General features: G+C 43.3%; 1 protein-coding gene and 1 long non-coding RNA gene across 2 annotated transcripts in view; one reads left to right on the top strand and one right to left on the bottom strand.

Annotated features, from left to right (window-relative positions):
- The window catches only part of LOC129194434 (uncharacterized), a 119,295-nt gene that overhangs the window by 93,815 nt on the left and 1,261 nt on the right, over nt 1-24,219 (bottom strand). The gene's annotated exons all lie outside the window — the stretch shown is intronic.
- LOC129194432 (sprouty-related, EVH1 domain-containing protein 2-like) lies at nt 579-22,956 on the top strand. The gene is made up of 6 exons (XM_054799698.1): nt 579-1,138; nt 13,999-14,191; nt 14,273-14,441; nt 14,904-14,968; nt 21,802-21,960; nt 22,040-22,956. Exons 1-6 carry the CDS (start codon nt 1,113-1,115, stop codon nt 22,811-22,813), a joined length of 1,386 nt encoding a protein of 461 aa, XP_054655673.1. The 5' UTR covers nt 579-1,112; the 3' UTR covers nt 22,814-22,956.

The following is a 24,219-nucleotide window of genomic DNA, read 5'->3' as shown; positions in this document are numbered from 1 at the left end:
CATCATTTTAGCTCCTAGCGTTAGCTATCATTTAATGTAAAGCCTATCATAACCACACAATGACTTCAAATTGTCGGTGGCTTCTCTTAGACTGCTTTTGTGTATACGGGCATGTATGAATTTTAAGGTTCCACTGTTGTAGTTAGCTGCGGTCCTATGAAGTAGCTTTTCTTTAATTGTGCCAGGAAACAAACAACAGGTGTCATAAAATATAATATAGTACGTACATACTTAGTAATATCAGTAGCATAGTACATAGTAATACAGTAATACAAAAAGCATATATCTCCACTTCACTTTTCTTTTTCTGTTGTGATCTGAAACAAAAAAATATCAACATACAAAAAAATCGTCAAATCTAGACAGACATACATGCTTTTTATATGCAGTATGACCATGTACAATAATGAACATGTATAGAAAAGTTAGCTAAGTTGCATGGCTGATATGGAGGGGGTTAGTTGGCGGAGGGGCATGCATTAGGGGCCCCATGTGGCTTGCAGCCCTGCCACCAAAATGTAGACCTACGTCACTGCTTCCGCCCGCCCTCCCTTCCTCCCTCCCTCCCTCCGGCATGGTTGGAGCAGTGTAGGCTTTCTGCAATCCAACATGGAGTAGCAGCGCGAGAGGAGATGGGGCTCTAGCGGGGCCACCCCACGGCGACAACGACGCGCTTTCTCACGCACAACCGGAGCTGCAGTCGTGTCGGTGTCTTCTTTTTTTTTGGAGGACATTTTGACAAAAAGACACCACCACCTGAGGGAGGAGGAACAAGGGGGAAGTCGGACTACACGTTTACCTGCTGGCTGCTTCACGGCCATGGACCACTAGGTCCAAGTTGGAGGATTGGGAAGACGAAGGTGGTGGAAGGAGGAAGAAGTGGGGGTTCGGCATTTGCAATCCAAAAGCAGCTGGAGGAGGAGGGGGCGACGGCGGTTCCGCCACACATACACACACAACTCACATAAACACACTGCACACACACACACACACACACACAAACACACAAAAAGACTTCCAGCAGGATTTTTCTTATGTGGGATTTATGGACGATGACGAGGACAAAGAATGAATCCACCGTGCTGCTACGTGACCTAAGGTGAAGAGAGAAAATGATAGAAGAAACACACCCTAACGAGTAAGTACTTCAAAGATCGCGTGCAACGTCCCTTCTTGCCCCCTTCTTGTGGCTTCCCTTGACAACTTGGAGGCGACTACTTTGTTTTTTTTTTCCCAGGCAGCGTCTTCTTCCTGATGCATTGGTTGAAATAGATATTTTGTGTGGTTGCATGCATAGATAGATAGATAGCTAGCTATATAGGAGGGCCGTCTTGGTTTTCGGACTACAGAGGGTGAAGGATAAAGGAGAGGAGGTGGTGGGGGGGGAGAGGAAGAAGCGTGGGTGGATCATAAGCATTTTGTGAACGGATCCGTCAGCCTACAAGGCCCAATGTTTGCAAAAACTCTCTATAGATTGCATCTATGCCACATCTGCGACAAGGAACAACACAAAAAACTACAATCCCAACGCCTGGTCTTGTGTCGCTGTGTGTGAGTGTGTCCAACCGAAAGGGGAAGTCTCACAGGATATGCGATATCCGCCATGTCTTTCTCAATCGCACCTCATTTGCATAGCCTGTCGCTGGGCTTCATTCATAAAAAAACACGTTATGAATGCTCTGATAATGTTTCTTTCATCGTCGACCCACAAAGCTCGCATTAATTAGCATTTATTGTGTTGATAAAGTAACGTTAAATTGAGGAGGAAGAGGCTTCCGTTAGTACCAACGCTAGCCTGTTCGTTTTCGTTCTTGCTAGCTAGCTAACATGGGAGGCTTTTTTTTAAAAACAACAATTTTTTTTAGTGTCTGTATGATGTTGTTTAAATACACCGTAATGTTAGCTTTTCGGTACGGCTTGTTATTATCTCGACGTTTATTATGCTCGCAGTTACCCACTGTGGTCCCTGCTAGCATACATGGTGGTGGGAACTTACAGGCAATAGAGGGGTGGAGGTGGTGGGGGATGTTTGCTCAGCGGCGGCGTGACGCTGGCTCATTCATGAAAAGCCCTCTAACCTTCCGGCTCTGTCTCCATTCATGCCTGCTGGCCGCACTCGCGAGTACGGGGGCCGATGGAGACTGTTAGAGCCCGCCGCACCCCAGCCAGTCAAACACAAGGGGGCTAGAAAGTGGACTTCCGGTTTGTAGCATTGTGCTAAAACACGTTTAGCACAAACATGGATGAGACAGACTAGCTGGCATGTGTATTCAGTGATCATGCCAGTAAACGTAGAAAATCCTAAAAAAAATGAAAAAAGAAAATGATCTTTTAGAAGTGCAAATATCCATTCATAACATGTATCCGCCCATACAGTACATGAACGCAACTCTAATGGTATTTGTGGTTTGTATGCTTAAACATGAATAGCACAAATGTAGGTTAGCCAAAACACCCCACAAGCGCGGGCCATAACCAAATGTTTGAACTCTTCTAACTCATACTTACCGGCATGTGTATGAACGACTGTGTCTACACATGATGTCCATAAATAAAGCTTGAATTTGAGACTTTAGCATTTCCATAGTGAGTGCTCTCGTGAGCTCGCTTGTCTGCATGTTCATCAAATCAAAGTTTACACCATCCCAATGGTGCCCAGGGTGCTTCACAGGATAAAAAAAACAGGGTAAAATTGAATAAAATAAAGCAGAATGAATAAAAAAAAAAAAAAATAGATGTACAGCACCACATATCTAAAACATTGTGATTATGTTTCAAAAGCCATTCTGAATAAATGAGTTTTGAAATGAGATTTAAAAACAGACTATAGTTCAGGCGGAAGGGAGTTCCAAAGTTTGGGGGCAAAGGCAGCAGAAGAACGACCCCCCCCAATTTAGTATTTTGTACTCTGGATTTCTACAGTAGAGCCCTGGTTTGGTGATGAACATTTAAAGGCTCAGCTGCAGCAAGACCATTGATGGCCTTGAACACAAACAGGAGGACTTGAACATGTATTCTAACACGTACCGGGAGCCAATGGAGGAAAAAAAGAGAACCGGAGTGATATGAGTGTGTTTTGTACCATTAGTCAGAAGGCGAGCAGCTGCATTCTGTACCAACTGGAGCCTGTGGAGGAGGGACTGATGTTGATGTTCATGTACGTAAATGTCAGAGGAAACTTTTTTTTTTCTAAATTTAAATTGCCACTTATAATATATATCCTCCTCACACATGGATCCAACACAATTATATCTATTCAAATCTCTGTATTATAATAGCTATAATAAGAGAGGCAGTAGGATTAGCAACCTTCAAAATAAACAACTGCTGTCTGGTACTTACATTTCAGAGCAGACGTTGACAGGAGACTGTTATGAACTAACACAACATAAAGTGTAAAGTCACTGACCAAATGTTTGATGTCCCCCTTCCCCAAGGCTACCATAAATGTAGTAGGAATTAATCCCAGTGCATATGGAGGGACTGAAGCATTTATAGTTAGCTATAGAATTTCATCTTTGATTCATATTATATTTGTCAGTACTGAACTTGAGATGACACGGGTCTGTTTGACACAGACATGCAATCCATCCCTGAAAACAAAAGGTACCGTTTACGTCACGTCTGCATGTTCCCTCACTAAGATTGTTCTGTTCCTCCTTTATATTCTTCTGATAAAAATTTGAAGACCAGTTGAAAAATTGCAAGAATTTACATCTTGCACTGTTGGGCCTTAAGGAGGTTCTAAATAGAGCTTCAAAATGCAAGAAGAAAAAATGTGAATGAGACAAAAATTATTGAGTCAGCAATTTATTGCAAACAAGAATTAAAGTGAAATAAGATGTTCGTCAGATGATCAAAAGTTTCAGACCACAGCCTTTCAAAGCCAAAATCTTGGCAAAAATGTGGATTCAATGTCATTCTCTGACAGGTATGCATACTGTCGTGATCTCTTGATGGCAAAGACAAAAAGCTTTCTCCCTTTGGATGCGGTTGGACTGTTGGGCTGCATAAGTAAGGCCTCTCGCAGAGCGCCATTGCTGCTGAGGTTGGATGCAGTAAGACAGTCATTTTAAACTTTTAAGTTCCTGAGGGCTATGGAGTCAAAAATATCAAGTGGAAGACCCAAAAAATTTCACCTGCCATGGATCCAATTGGTTGTCCATCAAGACACGGGACCATCCTGGGCCCAAATTAAGGTTGTTACTGGTGCTGAGCGCAGTCCAATAACCATCAGACAGCATCTGCGAGAGAACAAAAAATGTCTTCAAAGGCCTCATCTCCTTTAATGCCACAAAATTGCCCATTTGGAATTTGCATGACAGCACTAACATGGGACACTGAAAGGTGGAAGAAAGTTTTATTTTGATGAGAAAAAAAAATGTAACCTTTACAGTCCGGATGGCTTCCAACGTTACTGGTATGACAAGGAGATCCCACACGGCATAGTGGATGAGGCGCCATCATGATCTGGGGTGCTTTTTCCTTCAGCGGAAAATGGTTGTGCAGGGGTGTCAAACGGAGGCTGGCTATGTGGAGATGTTGCATGGGGGCATCCCTCATTACTGAAAGCCCTCGTCTGTGTGGTCATGACTGGCTTTTTCAACAGGACAACGCTGCAGTTCACAAAGGACTTCTCCCAGAAGAATAACCTGTCTCTTTTGGCCATCCTGTGTGTTTACCTGATCTAAATCCAATAGAGAACATTTGGGGATGGATGTCAAGGGAAGTTTACAAAAATGGACATCAGTTCCAGACAGCGGATGCCCTCCGTGAAGCCATCTTCACCACCTGGAGCAACATTCCCACTAGCCTCCTGGCATCAAGCCTGCCCAAACCTATTTTTGAGGTGGTTAACAAGAAACATTTTTTTTGTCTCACTCCCATTTCTTTTTTTGTATTTTCAAGTTGTATTTAGAATCTGAAGATGGAACAGTGGAAAATGTAAATTCTTGCAAATTTTCAACTGGACTTACAATTTTGATCAGGAGTGTATTTGTCAACATTTGATATTGGGACAGTAATAATAATCTCTCGATAGGTATGGAATCTTTTTGGCAGTGACAAGTAATAACCGTCAAAAATAACGCACACAATTCGTGTTAATGTTCAAATAGCTTAGCCCAGAAAAGATCTGGAGTATTTTTCTAATAGCGTTATTATAAAATTCCATCATTTGACTTGACTTGGAATGTCTTTAAAACACAAAGCTATCAAGACTTGTTGTGTTAAAACAACCATGAAAGGACTGCTTATGAGCGCACAAAACAAAGTATTTTTGTCTGTAACATAAACCCAATGTGTTGTCGCTGCTTTTTTGCATTCTGGTCTATTGACCAGTGAATGGAACTGACCTTGTATTGATCGCTGAGGGTCAGATCGCAACATAGGGTGCTTCCTGTTTAGGATATTTTAATGATTTAAATGAGTTAAAGCTTGCCTAAGGCTCTGGATGCAGGTCAGGTACTCTTAACACAACAAATTGTAGCTTATCATCAGCTATTGTTAGCAAGCTAGTAACATCACAAAGCTGACCCATGTCCCTCTGTCGTGATCAACCATGAAAACGGATGGTTTTCCACTGTCAGATGCTTTCAGCTAACCAACTATAGGTGCTGCAACTGTGCTAAATATAGCATTTGATTAAAAAAAAGTCAAGAAATGATTGAACGATAGGCAGTAGCACATTCCAACCAACCATAGAGAGATATACTATGTACATTAAAAAAAACATGGTTTTCCCCGCAGCATGCATATACATACCCACACACACTGTCATGTGGAACAGATCCTTGTTAACTGTGTTTCCTGTGTTGTACTCATCAGACCTTTTATATAATAGCCTGACCTGTTTATAGCTGAAGACCAAACAACGGAGTCTGATTGTTTGTCCTTTTTTTTCCCGTTTCTCATTAAAGAATCCTGCCCATCAGCTGACAGAGTGACCAGGATTGTAATAATAATAGCTCGACCTTGTGGCAAAGTCAACTTCTTCGTGTTTAACTAACCATCTTAGACAGCTGCTATTGATTCGTCTCGTAGCCTTTGACTTCCTCTCTAACCAGTTCTTATGACGCCTCGCTAGCGTGATGATTGACATGAATAAATGTTGCGTGCATGTCGAGCATGTAGGTTCACGCCAACTGCAATGTGTGCATCATGTGCATCATGTGCTCAGTGGTTATGAACAATTATTTCCCCTCAGAATTTATCCCAAAGACAAATCATTTCTTTTAGATCCGGATTTGTTACCAATTACCATTGTTAGCATCTTGATAGGGTGAACCTAATCTTCAAAAATAGTCCACTTTGAGACACATTTCCTATGTTTTTTGTTTTTTGTCTTAAACACCATAAACCTCTTGTAAACAAAAGTCCAAAACAACATAGTTTTTATCAGTTGCATTTAAAAACCGGACCTAAAGTAGTAGGCAGTGTGAGAGGAGGATATGAAGCATTATAGTGTCTGGCTTGGCCTTAGTCGCCTCTAAGAGGTTTAGAAAAAAAATCTGCTTATTTTCCATCTTGGAGCAGTTGCAGACTTTAGGACTGACTGTGTCCTATTTGCTTTATCTGCAAGGCCCTCTGAATCATCTGCACATATAGTAGTTGTTTTTGTTTTACTGCATCATTCAATGAACGCACTGCCGGATGTTGGCCACAAAACCCTGCTTGTCGTCTTGTGCTTCCCGTAACATGTGAGAGTTCCCCGGCCGATTGGCAGAAAGCCGATCAAACGCCCCCTCGGGAGCAACAGTGTGTCAATAGTTGGGGATGAAGTGGCTTCACCTTGGATTTTTCCCCCCGTTTGCACTAGCCAGTGGGAATAGAGCGGCTTTTGATGAACACTTCCTTTTAAACGGCCATGTTTCATATACAGCTGTGATTCCTCAGAACGCATTAGGTGACTATAAATTGCCTTGCTATGCAGTAAACACAGGTTCTGTATCATTTAGAATGATACAGACTGCTAGTTTGACTACTTGTGGACACGTTTCATATATAAATTGAAATGCACTCTTTAAGTTACACACTGAAATGACCGCAATCCAAAGCTGCAAATAAATGCTCCAAAAAACACCCATCCATTTTCTATGCCGCTTCTCCACATTAGTGTCGCCAAAAAAACAACAAAAAAATGCTTCTGAAATTTTTTAACATGGCGTGCAACATGTGCCTCATGATTTAAAACTTTCAGATTAGCGCACGCATTGAAATTTCGCACTGCGTTGCAAAACAATAAGAGACATCAAAGGCACAATTCAAAGAAATATTCAGCAAACTGCATTTGTGGGTGTGTGCTCAATGTCACGGACCGTGTGCCATTGTGCGTCTGTGTCTGGTTGTGTTGATTAGATAAAAGGAGTGGCCGTGTCTGTCCTTATCTGAGGAAGTATAGCTGCCTTTATCACATGACTAGCCTTTTTTATGATGATCATCATCATACACGAGTTGGATGTGACCTGACTGCCCAGGCCTGTTGCGCCGCTTTCTATGCACAGAAATGATGTTGGATTGCGTGCTAATCTGTTAGCAGGCGGGATGTGGATGCCAACACGTATCAAGCATGTGTAAATTATGCACACAGTTGTCACTCTATTCAATCACATTGTACCAAGAGGCCAAGCAAACACACCCGTCGACCTTCGACCGATGGCTGGAAGCATGATTAAATTAGAAGGATGTGATTCATTAATTGCCCTGGCTCTTATCAGCGAGGTTGCCAATGAGTCACAGTTGAACTCAAATATTAAACAGTTCGTGTGTGCAAACAATGTCATTCTTCAATTCTTTAAAAATTACTGTTGCAACAGTAAAGGAATCAAAGAAAAGTGTGAATTTGGATCATCTAATTTCAAGTTGAAGCAAAATGATTACTAGCAAGTTGTAACGTATATCGATGATAGTGACATGTATATAGATGAGGTGACATAAAACATTTACGCTTTTACATTACATTTATTTTTCCTCTGCTACCGTAAAAGATTATTGTATTTGTAGCAGGAAGCCGTCTGTCCCTTGTTTTGTGGTAAAGTCTATACAACGCAACGTCTCCACTCGATTGTCCCTGAGGTGGTACAATTGGGAATTTGATGAACATATTCAGGGAAAATACACCAAAAAGGTAACCAGGCTGCAGGTACAGCACTGGACTTATTTAGCATCTTCTACAGCTGTATGGACAGGCCGGGACCCTTTACCGTTGATATCAGCATACTTCACAATAACAGTTCAGCGAATGTTGGGGGTGTCACGATACACTCCGCTCACGAGACGATACACGATGTTTTAATATTACTTTTAAGAAAACTACAATGACAAAATATAGGACAGACTTTTTTATGTAACCGAGTTACAAAACAATGCAGGTACATTTTGAAATGTTCTGCAACTTTGCATGCATGACCTACGCATGATGCTTTTAACTGTTAAAACTTCTTTCCACAAATTCAAACAAAACTAAAAATGATAAAAGTTAAAATTATTATGGCAGTTGTAGCTGCTGTTACTAATCATTTACGTTGATGTGTAGTTATGTAAAGACACATGTAAAATAGATTGCAGTGGGTTGGTTAGTTTACGCTTAAAGAACTACAGTTCCCATGATGCTTAGCGTGCCGTACAAGGAAGTATGTCCAAATTAGACTCTACGATCACATGTTTTGATAGAAGTCATGTGCAGCGATCGTGTTTTGATCTTACAACTATTAAGTAACTTTGATCAAATGTAGAGTTACTACAACTTGGATATTAACACGGTGGTAGCTGTTGAACTGAAGAAAAAAAAACAGTCACATGTCGTGGCCGCGTGACGCTGAAAGCGTCGACTTTAGGTAAGATTTCAAGGTTTACCTAAAGCGCTTAATGTGTGGGTCCAATCCTGCCTTGCGCACCGCCACTTCCATGTTACATGTACAGTAGCGATACTGTAGTTCATAGTCCGATAAACTTCAGGCTGCCCTTTTCTCACGAGACAGATTTTCACCAAATTAGAAATTTTAATCTTGTGAGATCTCGTGGTACTCCCAGTGAGCGTTACCTAATTTTAGCAAAATTTGCTTTTTCTTTGGGATATTTGCGACACTCATTCCAAATGAAGGCGCAACAGTGGGTATCAAGGAAACGGGAACATGAGAAAATTCGGAACATAAGCTTAAAGTTAAGGACTTACTAAGAGTCTGCAATCATTGTACATGCTGTCACTTATCAACATTCATGTCTTTATGTTTTACAGTGTTAGCCTATTTTTACACTTGTGTCTCATTAAAAATGAGAAATCAGGCAGGTGTGCGCATATTATCTTTAACTTTTGTGGGGTGCAGTTTGACCCCGGATTATTTCTGTTGCCATTACTTCCTATAAGAAAGTTGTTAAGAAATCCAACTAATTAGCGGTTGACTAGTACCTGCAACCTGGCTGTAATCATAAAAATTTGTGACGTGTTCGAAAAGCTTAAAATTTGACTTATCGGTACTTAAAAAGTTGTAGAAAATGATCATGTTTCAAATGTAGAAATGTTACAGCGTACTTTCAGCAGTGTATTCTCACACTATATTCGTCTGGACCAAATTAGATTGACAGCCACCAAATGTGCATGTGCCCATGTATGTGAGTCTATGAGTGCGTACGTTCAATCCAGAACATGCGTCCGTCCCCTTGTGTATCAAAGTAGCACCTGACCGCTGCTTGTAGCTGTCTGTGTGTTCCAACCACAGATTATAGGCCCTGTCAGCAGACGGGAGGAGGGGGGTGCTCCAAACATGGGTCAGAAGATGGTCCAAAATGTGACTATTTCACATCTGAGAGACCCGATAGCCGCTATTGTGTACGTTGGAGCTACTGTGCTTATATAGAGGCCTGGATTTGGTGATATTTCTGCACGTGGGTGGCCTGCGTGTGTGCGGGTGGGGGGGGGGGTTACATGAAAGCACATATGTTTGAAGTGAAGACAGTCTTCAATGTTAAAGCATGGAAGTTCACCTGAAACATGTCTTGTACAGTAATCCCAGTGTTTTCAGATTTTCCCACGAAAAAAATACCCTTTCAGTGTACCCAGAACGCTGAAACGATAACATACTTTGCCGTTTTGATCTGAAAACATTTTCGTTTCAATAGACTTGTTTCTCGATTGTAAATGTGTCAGAGCCGACTTTACATTAGTCGGCAAAAGCCGGCTTTTACTGTCCCAATTATGCAAATGTCCAGGAATATTTTGCACCGTCAACCACCTTGGGCGTCAAACAATGTAGTGGATAATGTGCAGTATTATTAAAAGTGAAATTCATTCACACATTTCTTCTTATTAAATTGCTATCTGTTAAAAAGGAGCATGTTTCCACCACATACACTCTAGAATATGTCATATACTGTATGTCACGATAGATCACCAATGAAACACAACTATGGAAAATGGGAAAAAATTCAAGATAAATACTGCCTTTAAAAAGGTGGCTGTGAAGGCAGAGGTAGACACAACAGGCCTACTAGTAGCAGGTGTACTTGACTTAGCACTGGGTGATGGTATTGTAAACATCTGACTCGGCAAACTACCCGACTGATATGCAATGCAGTGCTTGTGTTTACTTTTCACATGAGAATATAGGGCGGTTGGACCCATAGTCCCCAACACTATATTTTATTTGCAGAGATCACATCAGGCCTTCCTCGATGCCCAAGCAGCAGCATATTTTAACCCGAGTGCAAACAGGAACAGAGCAAAAACAATGACACTTTTAGTGCAACATAACTGTAGAGCAGGATTTTATTTTTGGTGTCTGACAAATAGTGAAGCTATTTTAAACTCATTCATAAAACCCAACATCTCATGTTTCTCGAGTAGATCAAATCTATTAAGTAGAAGCACAACAAAACTAAACATCTAGGGTAGTATAGTAGTAGTGACATAAGACACAGAGTGACCCGGGTAAGTTTGAGCTGCATGAGGATAATGACAGTAAAGGAAGTACACTAAACACACGTCTCTTGATTGAACAACACAATATTTAGCAATTGAATTTTTAAAACATCAACATTTCTCTTCGGGAAAGTGGTGGCTGTACATGTCTGCCCTGCCACCCCTGAGTCGTATTTTCATGAGACACTTCTTTCCATTTTATACAGCTTTGTCCCATCAACACTATGAAAGCCAAAGTGAGTCCACGCTTTTGATTTCAACTATGCCGGCGCTTCTTTCCGTTTAACTCATTTCTTTGTGTCTTCTGCGACTTCCGCCCAACTTACTGCCGCTTTATTTACTGCCGCTTGGATGCCTCTGATGAGGAACAGGGAAAGAAGTTTATAGCCACTATATTTCAAGAATATTAAAAAAAACCAAAAAAACGATACACGGCGAGAGCGTATCAATAATCCATCGTAAGGTTAAAAATCATGATATATATATTTTGTCCTAATCGGGACATTTGACAAACTCTATGATGCAGCGCTGCAAACTACAACCACAATAATAACACAATGTTAAATTAATACAGTGTCAGTCAAACTGAGCATTTTTATCTTGGTCACGACAGGATGTGTGATACAGATCTTGCATTGGCTCTCGTTACAGTAAATCAGGGATCGCCCACTTTCATAACTATTAGATAACATTGACAAAAGGAAAGGAGTCACTTTCAAAGCAAAGCACCACTCAGTGTGGTCGTTTTTGTCCTTAAAAAGAGAGGCATAGGCTATGTTCACACTGCAGGTCAATTCCGATTATTTTTGCTCACATGTGACCTGGATCTGATTTTTTCATGTCAGTCATGCGAATCAGGCCTCATGCGTATGTGGATATAAATCCGATATGTATGCGATAAGACTCCAGTATGAACGGTCAGGTCGCATAAATCTGACTTATACGCCATCGAAAGGCGTGTATTGCCGTGCTTCTCGAGACTTTAAAAGCTACTCACCGATATAGGCAGCCATCGAAAGGCTTGGTTTATCGTGCAAAACTTGGATGAAGATACTCACCAATGTAGGCAAAAGTTCTTCTCACCGGAAAATCATTTTTAAAATGGTGTTAGCGATGCAGCTCTCGTCAAAGTCTCACACTGTAGCAATGTTTACTTCCGTAAACACGCGGAAATGAGAGTGATGTTTTGCGCATGCACGTCACTTTCTGGACGCTTTGCGTTCACATTAACAAGTCGCATGCGTTTGGTAATGTGAACACCCACATAAAAAAAATTGGGCATGATACCCTGCAGTGTGAGCATAGCCATAATGTCTGAACTGAAGGACCAAAAAATGGTATGCACATATTTTTTTTAATCCTTCAGTTGACGAGCTACTGGTGACTCATGAGTTACCTGTTGGAGACCCTTGCTATACTTGGTGCAGTGTACCAAGCCACAAGCAGCACTATGACCCCGAAATATGATGCAATTTTAGCCAATTAGAAGCCAGAAGAACGTAATTTTGGGGAAAAGACACAATAATAACAATGGCATATCGTACAGAGTAAACTGAAACATATAGTATACTATTAACCGTGAAACCATAACAAGCAATGACAAAGTGACTGCTTACCTCCACCTGTGTGTCTGTCTTTGTGCGTGCGTGTGTGTGTGTGTGTGTGTGTGTGTGTGTGTGTGGGGGGGGGGGGGGGGGGGGGCGGCCTTTGACAGGACAAATCAAATTGTTTTAATGCCTGCAAACTACATGCCTACATCTTACATTTTTGGTGCAATGTAGCAGTCAGAGTCAGAAGCCACTTATGTATTATGACAAAGGGTCAGTTAAGGTTTAGGGTCTGCAGAATGCTACTGTATATGTCAATGAATGAGAGTGGAAATACAGATGTCTGTGTGTGCGTGTGCGAGCGAGGGATGAAGATAGAAAGAGAGGTGGAGGAGAAGCGGTGTTATATAATTAGCTTACAGACAGTGCTGCGGATTTGACGTTTCGCGCACACACACACACGCAGCACAGGTGGCAAAACCAGTCGAGCGGCTCCCTCCCTCCCTCCCACGCACATTCATAAAAGTGACTGAATGACAGGCTGGACGACTGCATGACGACAGACAAACAGTCCACGCCACACATACACCCACAGGGTTTGCATGTTCATTTTCAAAAGACACACGGAGGAGGAGGAGTCTTTCCTGTTATTGTCAGATCAGCGCTGTGGATTGGGCTTATTGTGTCCCCTCTTAAGGGCGGCGACTGTCATGTTGGAGCACGACGATTCTTTTGTCCCGCTTTGTTGATCTTTGTAGACTAAACTGTCGCCAGGTTCTTCCTTCTCCGTGTCAAACAACAGCTCCATTTTAGCTGAACTAGTTTGCATCTGTTTAAATTTTTGCTCTAAATGCTGAGGCTCCCAGACAGAACGCCAAAGAAATACTGTGCCTGAACATATGGGGCTGTCTTTAAAGTTTATTATCTTGAAAATTAATTGACTTACATCTATGAAATTGACATGTACTGTATCTAGTAAAAAAAATGCTATTTCCTCACTTTATGTGTGTTTGAGAATTTGGGATGACTTTTAAATGCTAATTTTGGCACCTGACTTTGACGGGCATATGGTGCGCAAGTACATGATTACTCCTTAGGAAGATGCCCAATAAAAGGTACAATGTCGTGAAGCCTGTTTTACAGAAAACATCTGCATCACACTACAAAGCAAACAGATTGAGAGTATTAAACATAAATACATAGAGCTTGGCTTAGAGCTTATGAGAAAAGCATTAAAGTAAAAGCGGTGTCAGTATAATGTGTTTAAAGTAATAAAAAATTGTCGCCTCTAGAGGTAGATGTACTGTACGTGTGCTTACACCTCCCACCTCCAGCAGAGCGAGGACGAGGCAAAGTCGTGACTGCGGACGCCCTCAAACATTCTGCCGATGTGCGAAAGCTCTGTGATGAAGTGTGGTGGACTCAGCAAACTAAACCGGGCAGAAAAAGATGTAGAAATGTGCATAGATTGGATGAAGGGTCTTGTTTGGAAGATGTTACTGTTAACACTCTCACCGTTCTCCCCGTTGTGTCCAGTGACAGCTACATCGTGCGTGTGAAAGCGGTGGTGATGACGCGAGACGACTCGAGTGGGGGCTGGCTGGCCCAGGACGGGGGCGCTCTCAGCAGGGTGGGGGTGTGCCGACTCCGACCCGCCGAGCTACCCCCGCCGCCGCCCTCTGGCAGCTCGCAGTTCCTCATCCGAGGGGAGCGGCTCCGGGACAAACAGGTGACACCAACCGGCCGCCATGACCACTTCTTTTGAAGGAAAATGAATGGATGACTGACTTGATGTGCATGTGATTGACAGGTGATCCTGGACTGTCCACTGAGGAAGGACTTGGTGTACACCATAGCGACGCCCACCTTTCACCACTGGAAGGTGGAGGACCGTAGGTGTGGACTGTCCTTTCAGGGTCCGGCTGATGCAAGGGCTTTCGACAGGGGGGTGCGGAAAGCCATTGAGGACCTGGCAGAAGGTACACTCGAGTCTTTCTGTTAAGTCACTAGACTAGCGATCCCTAACCTTTCTGAGCCCAAGGATCGGCTCGTTTTTTGTCAAACTACTGGTTTGACAAAACTCGCCCTTATTCTCAAAATCGAGATGCATTTACAGAAAATAAGATGTCGTTATTTACAAAACATTTTTTATGTATTTTTTTCTTTTTCATCATTGCGTCTGGGCCCAACCAGGAAAGTCAGAAAGAGGAATCCATATTTCCCTTCACTTTTACTTCCTGTTACTCAAATGGCCATGCGTGAAAGTCATCCATCAATTGGAAATACCTGGAAAGTAACTCCATAGATATGACAGTCTGACTGTCTAAGCTTTGGGCACAGCTGAGGGCAATCTAAAGACAACCACATGGTCCTGACAAGCTAGTTTTACTGAGTTATTGTTTTTCTTTCCTAAGAATTCATGTTTTCTTTCCTCTCCGTAGGCTCAACAACCTCCTCTACAGCACTCCAGAACGAAGGCGAGCTGGGCGACGACGACGTTTTCACAGTAAGCGCGTTTCTGTCGTCCGAATGCCGGCTGCACTAGCTCCATCTTCATAACACAAGAGCTGTTTGAATGCAAAAGCAGGACCCCTCCCCCACCAACCTCCCTGCCTCCCTGTAACCCAACACCAGAAGCAGCAGGCAGGGTCAAAAGGTTACTTCCTGTATCCTACCGCCTCCCTCTCTCCTGGTGACCCCCCGCCACCCCACCCTTCACCCGCGCCTGCCGCCCCCCTCCCTCCCTCCAGGCTTAAAAAGAGCAGCAACCAAACGAGCGGCTTGCAGCTGTTTCCCAGCTTAGTGCAGGGTCTGCTGATTTACGAGAGGAAGTGCCTCGTGGTTCATCTTTTGACTCTGACTGTCTGTGATGGCCAAGACTAATAGGTGTTCTGCTGGGAGTGTACCGCCACCGCAGAGACGCACACAAACACGCTGAGAGGCGGAGGGAGGCTTCGATGCTGTCAAGCCTCGCAAGCGTTTTCACATGTGCTGGAGAAATAGGGATGGGCACTCAAAGACGCCCTCCATCATGATGAAATCAATCAATAGGAACATTAACAATCAGTCCTTTTAGTGCTGCTCCTGAGGTGCCGAAGTTGAAGGACACACACATGTATTGATGTGCCAACCACGAATGGACAACCTCACTGCGTTCATTTTCCACCTGTCTTTCTTTTATATTTAGAAAAAGTTACATATAACTTTTCAAATTCCACAAAGGTGTACTGCATCAAACCCTCACTCTTTACCTCCGTTTCAGAAGGAGATGAGCCTGAGTTTCCGAGCTAAGCCTTCTTCATGTTCAAATACACAAGCAAATCCATACTATTTCAGTGTGTGAAAGCAGTCTAGTGACGGTCGGCTGCTCCCAAGGTGACAAAGTTGAGGGATACAAATGTGCTGATGCGCTAACGTCATTACCCTGGGAAATCTCACACCGCTCGCTTTCTGTTTCTTTGTTTTAGGACTTTTTTTTTTTAAGTTCCTAGGGGCCGTGCATCAAACCCTCATCATTGGCTTACTAATAGATTACTAGTTGGGCCTGAACTGACTGTACTGTACACTCTGCCAGCTGCTGCAAAGTAGGTTTATGGATACAGACATTAAATCCTTCAGATCCGGAATGATGACGTTCTTAATGGTGAAAACTGACAAAATGAATGGCTCATGCTCATGACATTTGCCCTTTCAAAAACTAAAATACATTCGTCCCTCGCTACATTGCGATTGAATCATGGCTCCCTCGCTCTATCGCGTTTTTCAAAAAATATTTATTCTGGTGACTAGGCGTCAGTAAAGTCACACTGATGAGACATTACCTTAGATTACATTACCTTAGTGCATGGAGTCAGGCATGGTGTGTCCGGCATGACAGAGTGAAAAGAAGTTCTCCTCCCAATCCGTGTGGAAGTGGTACATTTTTTGCTTCTTACTTTGTCCTTCTTCCCCACTCAGTTTGAAAGCATTTCCAAGTTTACAACAAATAAACTGGAGGTTTACTAGTTAGCTCGTTAACTTGCTATATGCTATGAGCGGTGGCCGTCTCTTCTGTCCCTGCAGTGATATCGTAGCCTGTGGTGTAATGTGGTGTAAACAAAGAATAATAGGAGTGTAACGGTGACTATATTGTCTTATTTCATGTCTACAGGGCTCCAATAGTGGTGAAAAACGTATTTAGAAAGTCATGAACAGGTTTTCTACATTCCAATTACAAAAATATTCAGTTTATTGATACTAAATTCTACTTTGCAGAAATTAACTTATCTCAGTCTCGCCTCAAATCAGTCGTTCCACTTTGTCCTGTCCCCTGTGACTTGTGTCCCTCCGGCCAACCGCCAAGTTTGACACAAGCACGGCGTACATGGTACCGCCGTTCCTTTTAGCCCTTGTTAATGACCTCCTCCAAAGTTAGCGGCGTGGCGGCAGGGCTCGCCAGTCGTGCAGCCGCGGTTGGCGCAAAATGCTGCAGCAGATTTACAGTTATGGTGGGACTGGGGGGTGGCTGTTGTGCGAGAGGGGGAAGGCCAGGATGGACATACTTCCCTAAATGATTCCTCGTTGGACAAACCTAAACATAACCCAAGTGCTCCCTTCGGAACGTCTCCTCTCACTGTCTCTATTTTGGCTCGCTCACAACGGGCGGAGTGAATGCTATTGAGGCAATTCTGGGCTCATCCCAGGAGGGCTTGTTGAAGTTTTGTGTTGGGAAAATAACTTGAAAACGTCCAGCCTTAAGCACACAGAGGGAGGATGTCCAGAAATATCAACTCTCCTCTCATTTCCGATTCTTACTTGACTCTGACTGCTTGTGCAAAGTTGGGGCTCGCTGGAGTCTGATCCTGTTTTGAATTAGTCGCAGCCTCGGAGGCCAAAGTAGCCTCAGCTCCTCCTCCCCTCCCAACTCCTGGTAATGTCTTCTCCAGGGGGGTGGAGCTTGCAGCAGAGGCAGTATGTTTTGTTATTTTTGGCTGACTGCTCCACGAGGGCTTTGTAAGAAAGCAGGGGGAAATTCTCAGCGTGGCAGTATCCATGTGGGGAGCAGCCAGGATATAACGGGTATAGCTTCAGCAGACACACACACACACACACACACACACACACACACACACATACATATCTGGGTCATATAAATCTGGCAAATAATTCACAGAGTTGGTTTGGGGCCTCTCAATGGGCCAGATGAGCGGCATCCAGGCACAAGAGGTGAACAGTTGGTCCATGTCATCATGCTTAGGAATAACTTCCGAGGGTGAATAAGGCACAATGAATAAGACATCATCTAATGCATGAAACATTGGTTCAAAGACAGGAGGTTATAACTGGTAATGGTTTAATAGTTTAATATTCCGGACCCTAGAATTCATTTTTCCTAGGAATATGATGCACCAGTCAAGCAAGAAAGGTGGAATCTACTTAATCTACCCAAGTGCCTAATCGTCCATAATTTGTCAGCCTAATTTGTCTTAACTACCATTTGTTTTTGTTAGTGATTAGGATTTCTGCTAAAACTACTGAACCTTATGTATGACATTTTTGCCGATCTAAATTTTCATGAGGCATTGGATTTGGTGCTAATCCTAATTATGATTGCTCAGCCTTGCTGGAGGTCAGTGTTGTTGCATTACCTCAGTTTCCATAAAATTTAATTGTAAATGTTTTTACAGCGAGTTCTGTTTGGGTTTAGTATCAGTAGAAACTGTTCTGCAAAGATTCCAGAAAATGTTGGCATGAACTGTGTTGAACCTTAGAAAAGCTAACCTGACCTTAAATCTTAGTTTCTGTTCTTTTGTTTACATCTCATGTGCAACTATTAACTGAGATTTGAAAAAGAACAAAAACAAAGTTGGATCCAAACATTTTTGATTGCATATGTACAGTATTGTAAAACAGTCTTGGGCAGCCAAAATACTTTTCATGGTGCAGACATATCCTGCTACTTTATATTCCTACATTAATAAGTCATTAAATGGCCTTACAAAGACATCCGAATGTAATCCTGCCAAACCAAACACAATCCACAAACACATGCCCATCAGCTGGGACACTGCAAGGCCCCGCTACACCGACAGCAGAGGCTGACCTCCAGTGTGACTGTCTGTAATCGATCCGACTGAGCGCTTCGTGGCCAGACTGTGTGTGGTGTCTGGCCAAGATTTGACTTGGAGCCGCGCCCTGAGAGCCTTTAAGTGGAAAGGGGACAGGATACGGGTGACATGCGTGCACAAGGTGCAATGAGTTGAGCTTCAATGGAACATGCACAGAGAGAACAAAGAAAGTGAACTTAACATGTGAACGAGTCAACGCTTAAGGCGCTGTTGTAGTGAATTTTGTCAAAACTATTAGGATCGACTGCCCCCCTTTCCATAATGAAAACCTATAAGTCTACAGGTTTTGGTTGACTGGAGTTGCCATGATTGCTTTGTCAGCAGGTTTCCTGGTGTGCGTGTGTTTCTCCCGTCCATTTTGCTGTGTCTGAGTCTTGATTTGGTAATGGTCAGCACTCGGCCTGTCACGATAATCAATACTTCAATTCATCGCACGATAAATAAAAATGAAGCAGATAATTTTGCTGGCCTTGACATGTGCATGTGTGTTTGTTTTCCTCCTCTCTCTCTACCAAACGGGTTGAATGACGAGGTTTCACTGTGCATCTGTCTCAACACCTGGGTGTGTTGGTTCTATAGCGGAATGAACAGAGTGAGTGAACCCTTCTGTCAGTCATTCAGTCTCTTTGACCAAATGGGAAGAGGTGGGGCGCTAGCAAGTGTGCACTCGTACGCTTTGTGTGTCGTGTGCTACACGATCAAATACTTTCTTCGTGCGGCTTGTGTATAAATCGCGACCTGATGTCAATTTCAGCCCGTTTGCACACGAAAAAGTTTGTGACAAAGACAATGAAATAAATAATACAAAACGGTGGAACATACGTTTCAGCAGCTGTGGTTCCCGAAGTATAACACCTCATGGTGCAGAAAATGCATTTTGACCAAACTCCGACACCACGGGAAACTTGTGTATGACAAGTGTTGCACTCAGCTGCAACGTCTTTTTCGGGCTTTAACAAAAAAATACACATGGCCGACATCACTCCTACTCCATGCTTAACACATCAGAACACGCTGTTGTTGTGATCACGTGGGCTCTACCTGACCGCTGCTAGATAGATATGCTGGAGCGGAGTCTGCAATCCACTGATTGTATCGGAGTGCCAATATCGGAGATTTTAGATGTAGGCTGATATAATCCGATACTTGCTTTTTTTGCCCCAGATATCAGCCTGACATCAGATATCAATATCGGATCGGGACACCCCTAATCCTCAATGGCCCTTTGTCTGCAGCTCGTGTTAATCAGCAGTTTATTCATGTAGTTTGTCAATTCATGTCCACACTAGCCAGTAGTGATTGTGTTCACAGTCTACTTTGACCCCACGGTGACGTCAGCATAAAATCAAATGATAAGGGCGCCCCTCAAATTTGGAGATTTTTTAAAAAATAATTTTTTCTTTTTTTGTGGGAAAACGCACACATTTGTACTTTTTCTCTTCAAAAATATTTTTTGGCAGAAAACCTCTCTCATTCACTCCATGTCTGTAATAATTGATAAATATATGATAATAAAGCCTAAAAAGTCAGCATAATACATAAATAACCGCATCAAATACAGAATGTAGTACATGTTTGAATGGCTGAGCGCTTTCATTTGTACTTTGTGCTTCTTGCTGGTGGCACCGCATTCACAGGAAAAGAGCATGATACACAATGTGATGCACATCTCTCATTCACTTGGAAAAGTCTTCAAAGTGGTGGTTTTCATGATTTCGTGACAGTTGTATTTACGCCCTGCGATGCCACCTGTACCTTCTCTGGATTTTGGCAAGAAACCTTAAGCGCCATAAAACAGTGATGACACTGCAGGAGAGGGTTGAACTTCTGGATATATTAAAAGGAAAGGGAAAAGGAAAAACCTTTGCCGCCGTAAGTCGCCATTATGGAGTGAACGAGAGCACTGTTCCATACATGAAGGAAAAAAAAAATGAAATAAGAAGCACTTAAAGCGTCAGCTTGCACGGTGCGGTACATGTCTCCATCATCATTATACTGCAGCGCAAATTTCATCATCATCATAATCCTTCATTATCCTTCATTTGTGGTGAGTGCTTATATATTTTTTACAATTTGAAATGTTTTTAATAAGTGTGTGAGGCATAATATAGGAATTAGGTTTGGCTTGTGCTTCTACGCATTGCTTTGTTCGTCATGAGCAAACAATGGTAATTATTGTAGCTGACTAATGTAATATTTACAACAGTCCCTTTTTTGAGAAGTCAACCTCAACCTTGCAGGGAAGTTTGGAGGAAGAGGAGGGAACCAGCAAAGTGTACAGTGGCGACTAGACGCACAAGCCGAACCCAGGCTTTTAGTCAAAAATTTACATTTACACAGTTTGAATTACTGACGTTTGTGCTATTCGCTGGTGGTAAAGAAACGCAACCCCTACACATAGTGGGGATCTGCTGTATATTATTATTAAGTAAAACACATTATTTCCAAAAATGGATATCAATTTACATTTAATTTAACATAGATGCTCAGAAAAATAACACAATACAATTATTATTTGGGTGTGTGATTTTTTTTTTTATATTGGGTTGTAATGTTTTTTGCAGCCCTACCCGTATACTCCGTGCAGGGCCACCACCTGCAGGTTGGTGACCCCTGCCTTAGGGAATTTCCTACAAAGCTTCTAGCATGAAGCAAATCCCCCAGTGAACGAGGTGTTGGCAAGTGCTAATCCCAGCCAAAGCTTTTGTAAAGTAAATTTTTTTTGCTCTTTTAAAAAGATTTGCCCCTTAATTGGATGTGTTTTTCTGTTGTTTTGACTCCACCGCCCCTCCACTCAGCTGAAAATGAGCTTTGTGAGATGGACAAAGAGGTGTGGACAGAAGTGTAACAGTATAAGGGACTGGTGGGATTCGAAGAATGAGAAATACTCAACACCCTTTGACTCTACAGCCATGGTAACCATTTTGTCCAGAAATACTCGAGACACAATGGAATTTACAAAAGAAAGCAAGATACGATGGTTTCTACGTTCCTTAAAAACGGTATGCTGAAGTTTGAAGGCAGATGTGGTTCAACTTTGCACCCACTCCAATTGAGGAAGCCAACGGCTGAAAAACAAAGCTCTCCTTTCCTGTTTTTCCCCAATCAGAGTGGAGCCAATGTTTCCTGTTTTTGTTTGTCCAATAGAAGCGTCCCCTCTTAGCGACCGTTTGTTGTGTCCAATGACAACGCGGCTCTCAGACGCATCCTGTGTTTTGTTTGTCGTCCCCAGAATGCCACGGACAGCTCGTCCAACTCCTCTCAGAAGCTGGAGAGCTGCCTGCAGCCGCTCGAGTCCTCGCCTCTTCCGCAGAGACACAGGTGCATGCTGGGATATCGTCACAACCTCCATGACACGTATCGACTCTCAGACCACTACTTATTGGACCAGGTCTGTTTGGTCTTGTCAGAGCGCTTCGCTGGCTGATTGTTGTCCATTTGTGTTAACGTTGTATTCTGTCGTCCTCCAGCCTCTGTCTCGGCTTCCCCATGTCACCTTCCAAGAGGATGAGGAAATCGTCCGCATCAACCCACGTGAGCGCATCTGGGAGCGAGCCAGCGATCGTCTGCACATGCGCCCATCAGATCGCTCCTGGCTCACTGGCTACGAGGACTACCGCCACGCCACGGTGCGCGACAAGTTCATCCAAATGGAAGACTCTGAATCCTATGTGCATTTTGCCAAAACAGAGGCACAGAAGCACGACTACACCTATCCCCTGGCGCCGGCCCTATCGCCCTCAGACTCCGACCCAGCCCTTGGACCCTTCCCTAGTAAGGGCCACGGCGGGTCATATCGCCAAGGCTTCTCTGTGGTCTCCACCCAGCCTCGTTCCTTCCTGCCAAGCTCCTCTCCGTCCACCAACGGTGGGAAGGGACGCAAGGAGGATGGGCTGGAGCGCGCTCACTGTGAGCACTGTGGCGAAGCCTTTTATATCTCTGAAAACAGGAGGGGCCGCTGCCAGGATGCTCCAGACCCTGTGCGAGGGTGCATCCAGCGAGTCAGCTGCATGTGGCTGGCCGACACCATGCTCTACCACTGCATGTCCGACCCGGAAGGGGACTACTCGGATCCCTGCACCTGTGATGGGGGTGAGGGTGGAAGATTGGGCACCCGCTGGTTAGCCCTGCTGGGCTTGTCCCTGGTGGCACCCTGCCTCTGCCTTTACCCGCCCCTCCACGCTTGCCACCGGGCAGGGCTGGCTTGTGGCTGTTGCGGAGGCCGACACAAGGCCCTGAGCTGAGCCTCCGAGTTCAGAAGCCCTTTGTAGGGACTGAAAAATCCATAACCCAACGCAAGCACAGAGGAAGGACGGGGGGGACAAAGATGGAGGGGCCGTGTCTCTCTCTGCCGCTTTTGTTTCTCTATAAAATCCTGAAACTGAAATAAGCCAAAAAAAAAAAAGTAAGAACAGTTGGTGCATTTTGTAAGCGGCCTGGGAAGATAAGCTCCCCCTAATGGCAGACAGTTCTCTCGTCTCTCCACACGGCCATTTTAGTGCTCCATGTTTGGCGAGAGAAAGAGCGAGCACTCTTTTTCAGGGGGCCTTTTTTTGTTAGTTTTGTTTTCTAGCTGACCTATATGTATCACATATGCAGGTACTTTATACTTTGTACACTGACTTGGTATCAAAGAACTTGAATTATTTTCTCTTGGTTCTATTTTTTGTTCCTATTCCAGTATCCTGTCCCACTTTCAATGAAGACACTACACTTCTTTGCATGAGTGGGTGAATGGATGAAACGAGTGAACTTCACGTATGAGTCAGGCGCCATTGACATCCTCCTAATCAAACATCCCAAAGATTTTTGTTTTTAAAACTACTATTTATTTAGCAACAAAAAAAGATGCTGATGTGTGGTTCACTCAAGAAACGAGACGGTACCTCCGTGCTCTTTTCGAATTTCTATTCCAGACGGTGCCTCAAATAATCACCAAAATCTGGAACCCTGCCATTTTCTGAATTCCTGGTGGATTTCAGCACACTCTTTTCACCAGTACGTTTCACCGTTAGCGTCGCTGCCAGTCTTGCCTTAACGACCCAGAGCTCGAGATGCCCCAAACGTCTCCTCCCTGTGCCCCCAAATGAAGATGTCCGTCATAGAATGCAAAACAAGCATGGTTACCGCTAAAAGCAATCAGTCGTGTAAACTTGGTTTGAACTATTTTTATGCGTAAATATAAGCTCTCCATAAGACTTACCTGCGACGTACAATCGGCTCCAATGTTCAAAGCCAACAGTCACTCTAGTGGAGTGTGTTTTAGGTCCAGACGGCCCAACAGCCACCAGATCGCGTTATAAGTTAAGTGTTTGCATTGTTTTTCTCTGCGTTAAGAATACACGCGATTGAACGCACACCACAGGCGTTCGATGTCAGTTTTCGTTAACTTTGAAGAACAAGACGTTTCCCAGCAAAGTCAACAACAATGAATTCCCAAAGTATCTCACCTAGATGCAAACAACCACACTAAGCGATATGCTAAACAAAGCTAGCTTCATGTTGTTATGCTGCGCCCTAAAACAAATATTCCAGTATAGTTCATTTTTGCACCAGATTGTGGTTTATAATGTAAAAGTTCTAAACACAGTTTGATCTGTGACTGATTCAAATATAAATGTACACGTTTAAAGAAAAAACAAAAAAGACG

The sequence above is a fragment of the Dunckerocampus dactyliophorus genome, chromosome 14, assembly GCF_027744805.1.
Source record: "Dunckerocampus dactyliophorus isolate RoL2022-P2 chromosome 14, RoL_Ddac_1.1, whole genome shotgun sequence".
NCBI lineage: Eukaryota > Metazoa > Chordata > Actinopteri > Syngnathiformes > Syngnathidae > Dunckerocampus > Dunckerocampus dactyliophorus.
Note: the sequence above shows the minus strand (reverse complement) of the source record. Positions and strands in the feature narration are given on the sequence as shown.

Coding starts and splice junctions, on each gene's coding strand:
- LOC129194432 (XM_054799698.1), top strand. CDS start 1,113: ATGATAGAAGAAACACACCCTAACGA. Junction 14,192..14,272: donor AGCGGCTCCGGGACAAACAG/GTGACACCAACC, acceptor TGTGATTGACAG/GTGATCCTGGACTGTCCACT. Junction 14,442..14,903: donor CATTGAGGACCTGGCAGAAG/GTACACTCGAGT, acceptor TCCTCTCCGTAG/GCTCAACAACCTCCTCTACA.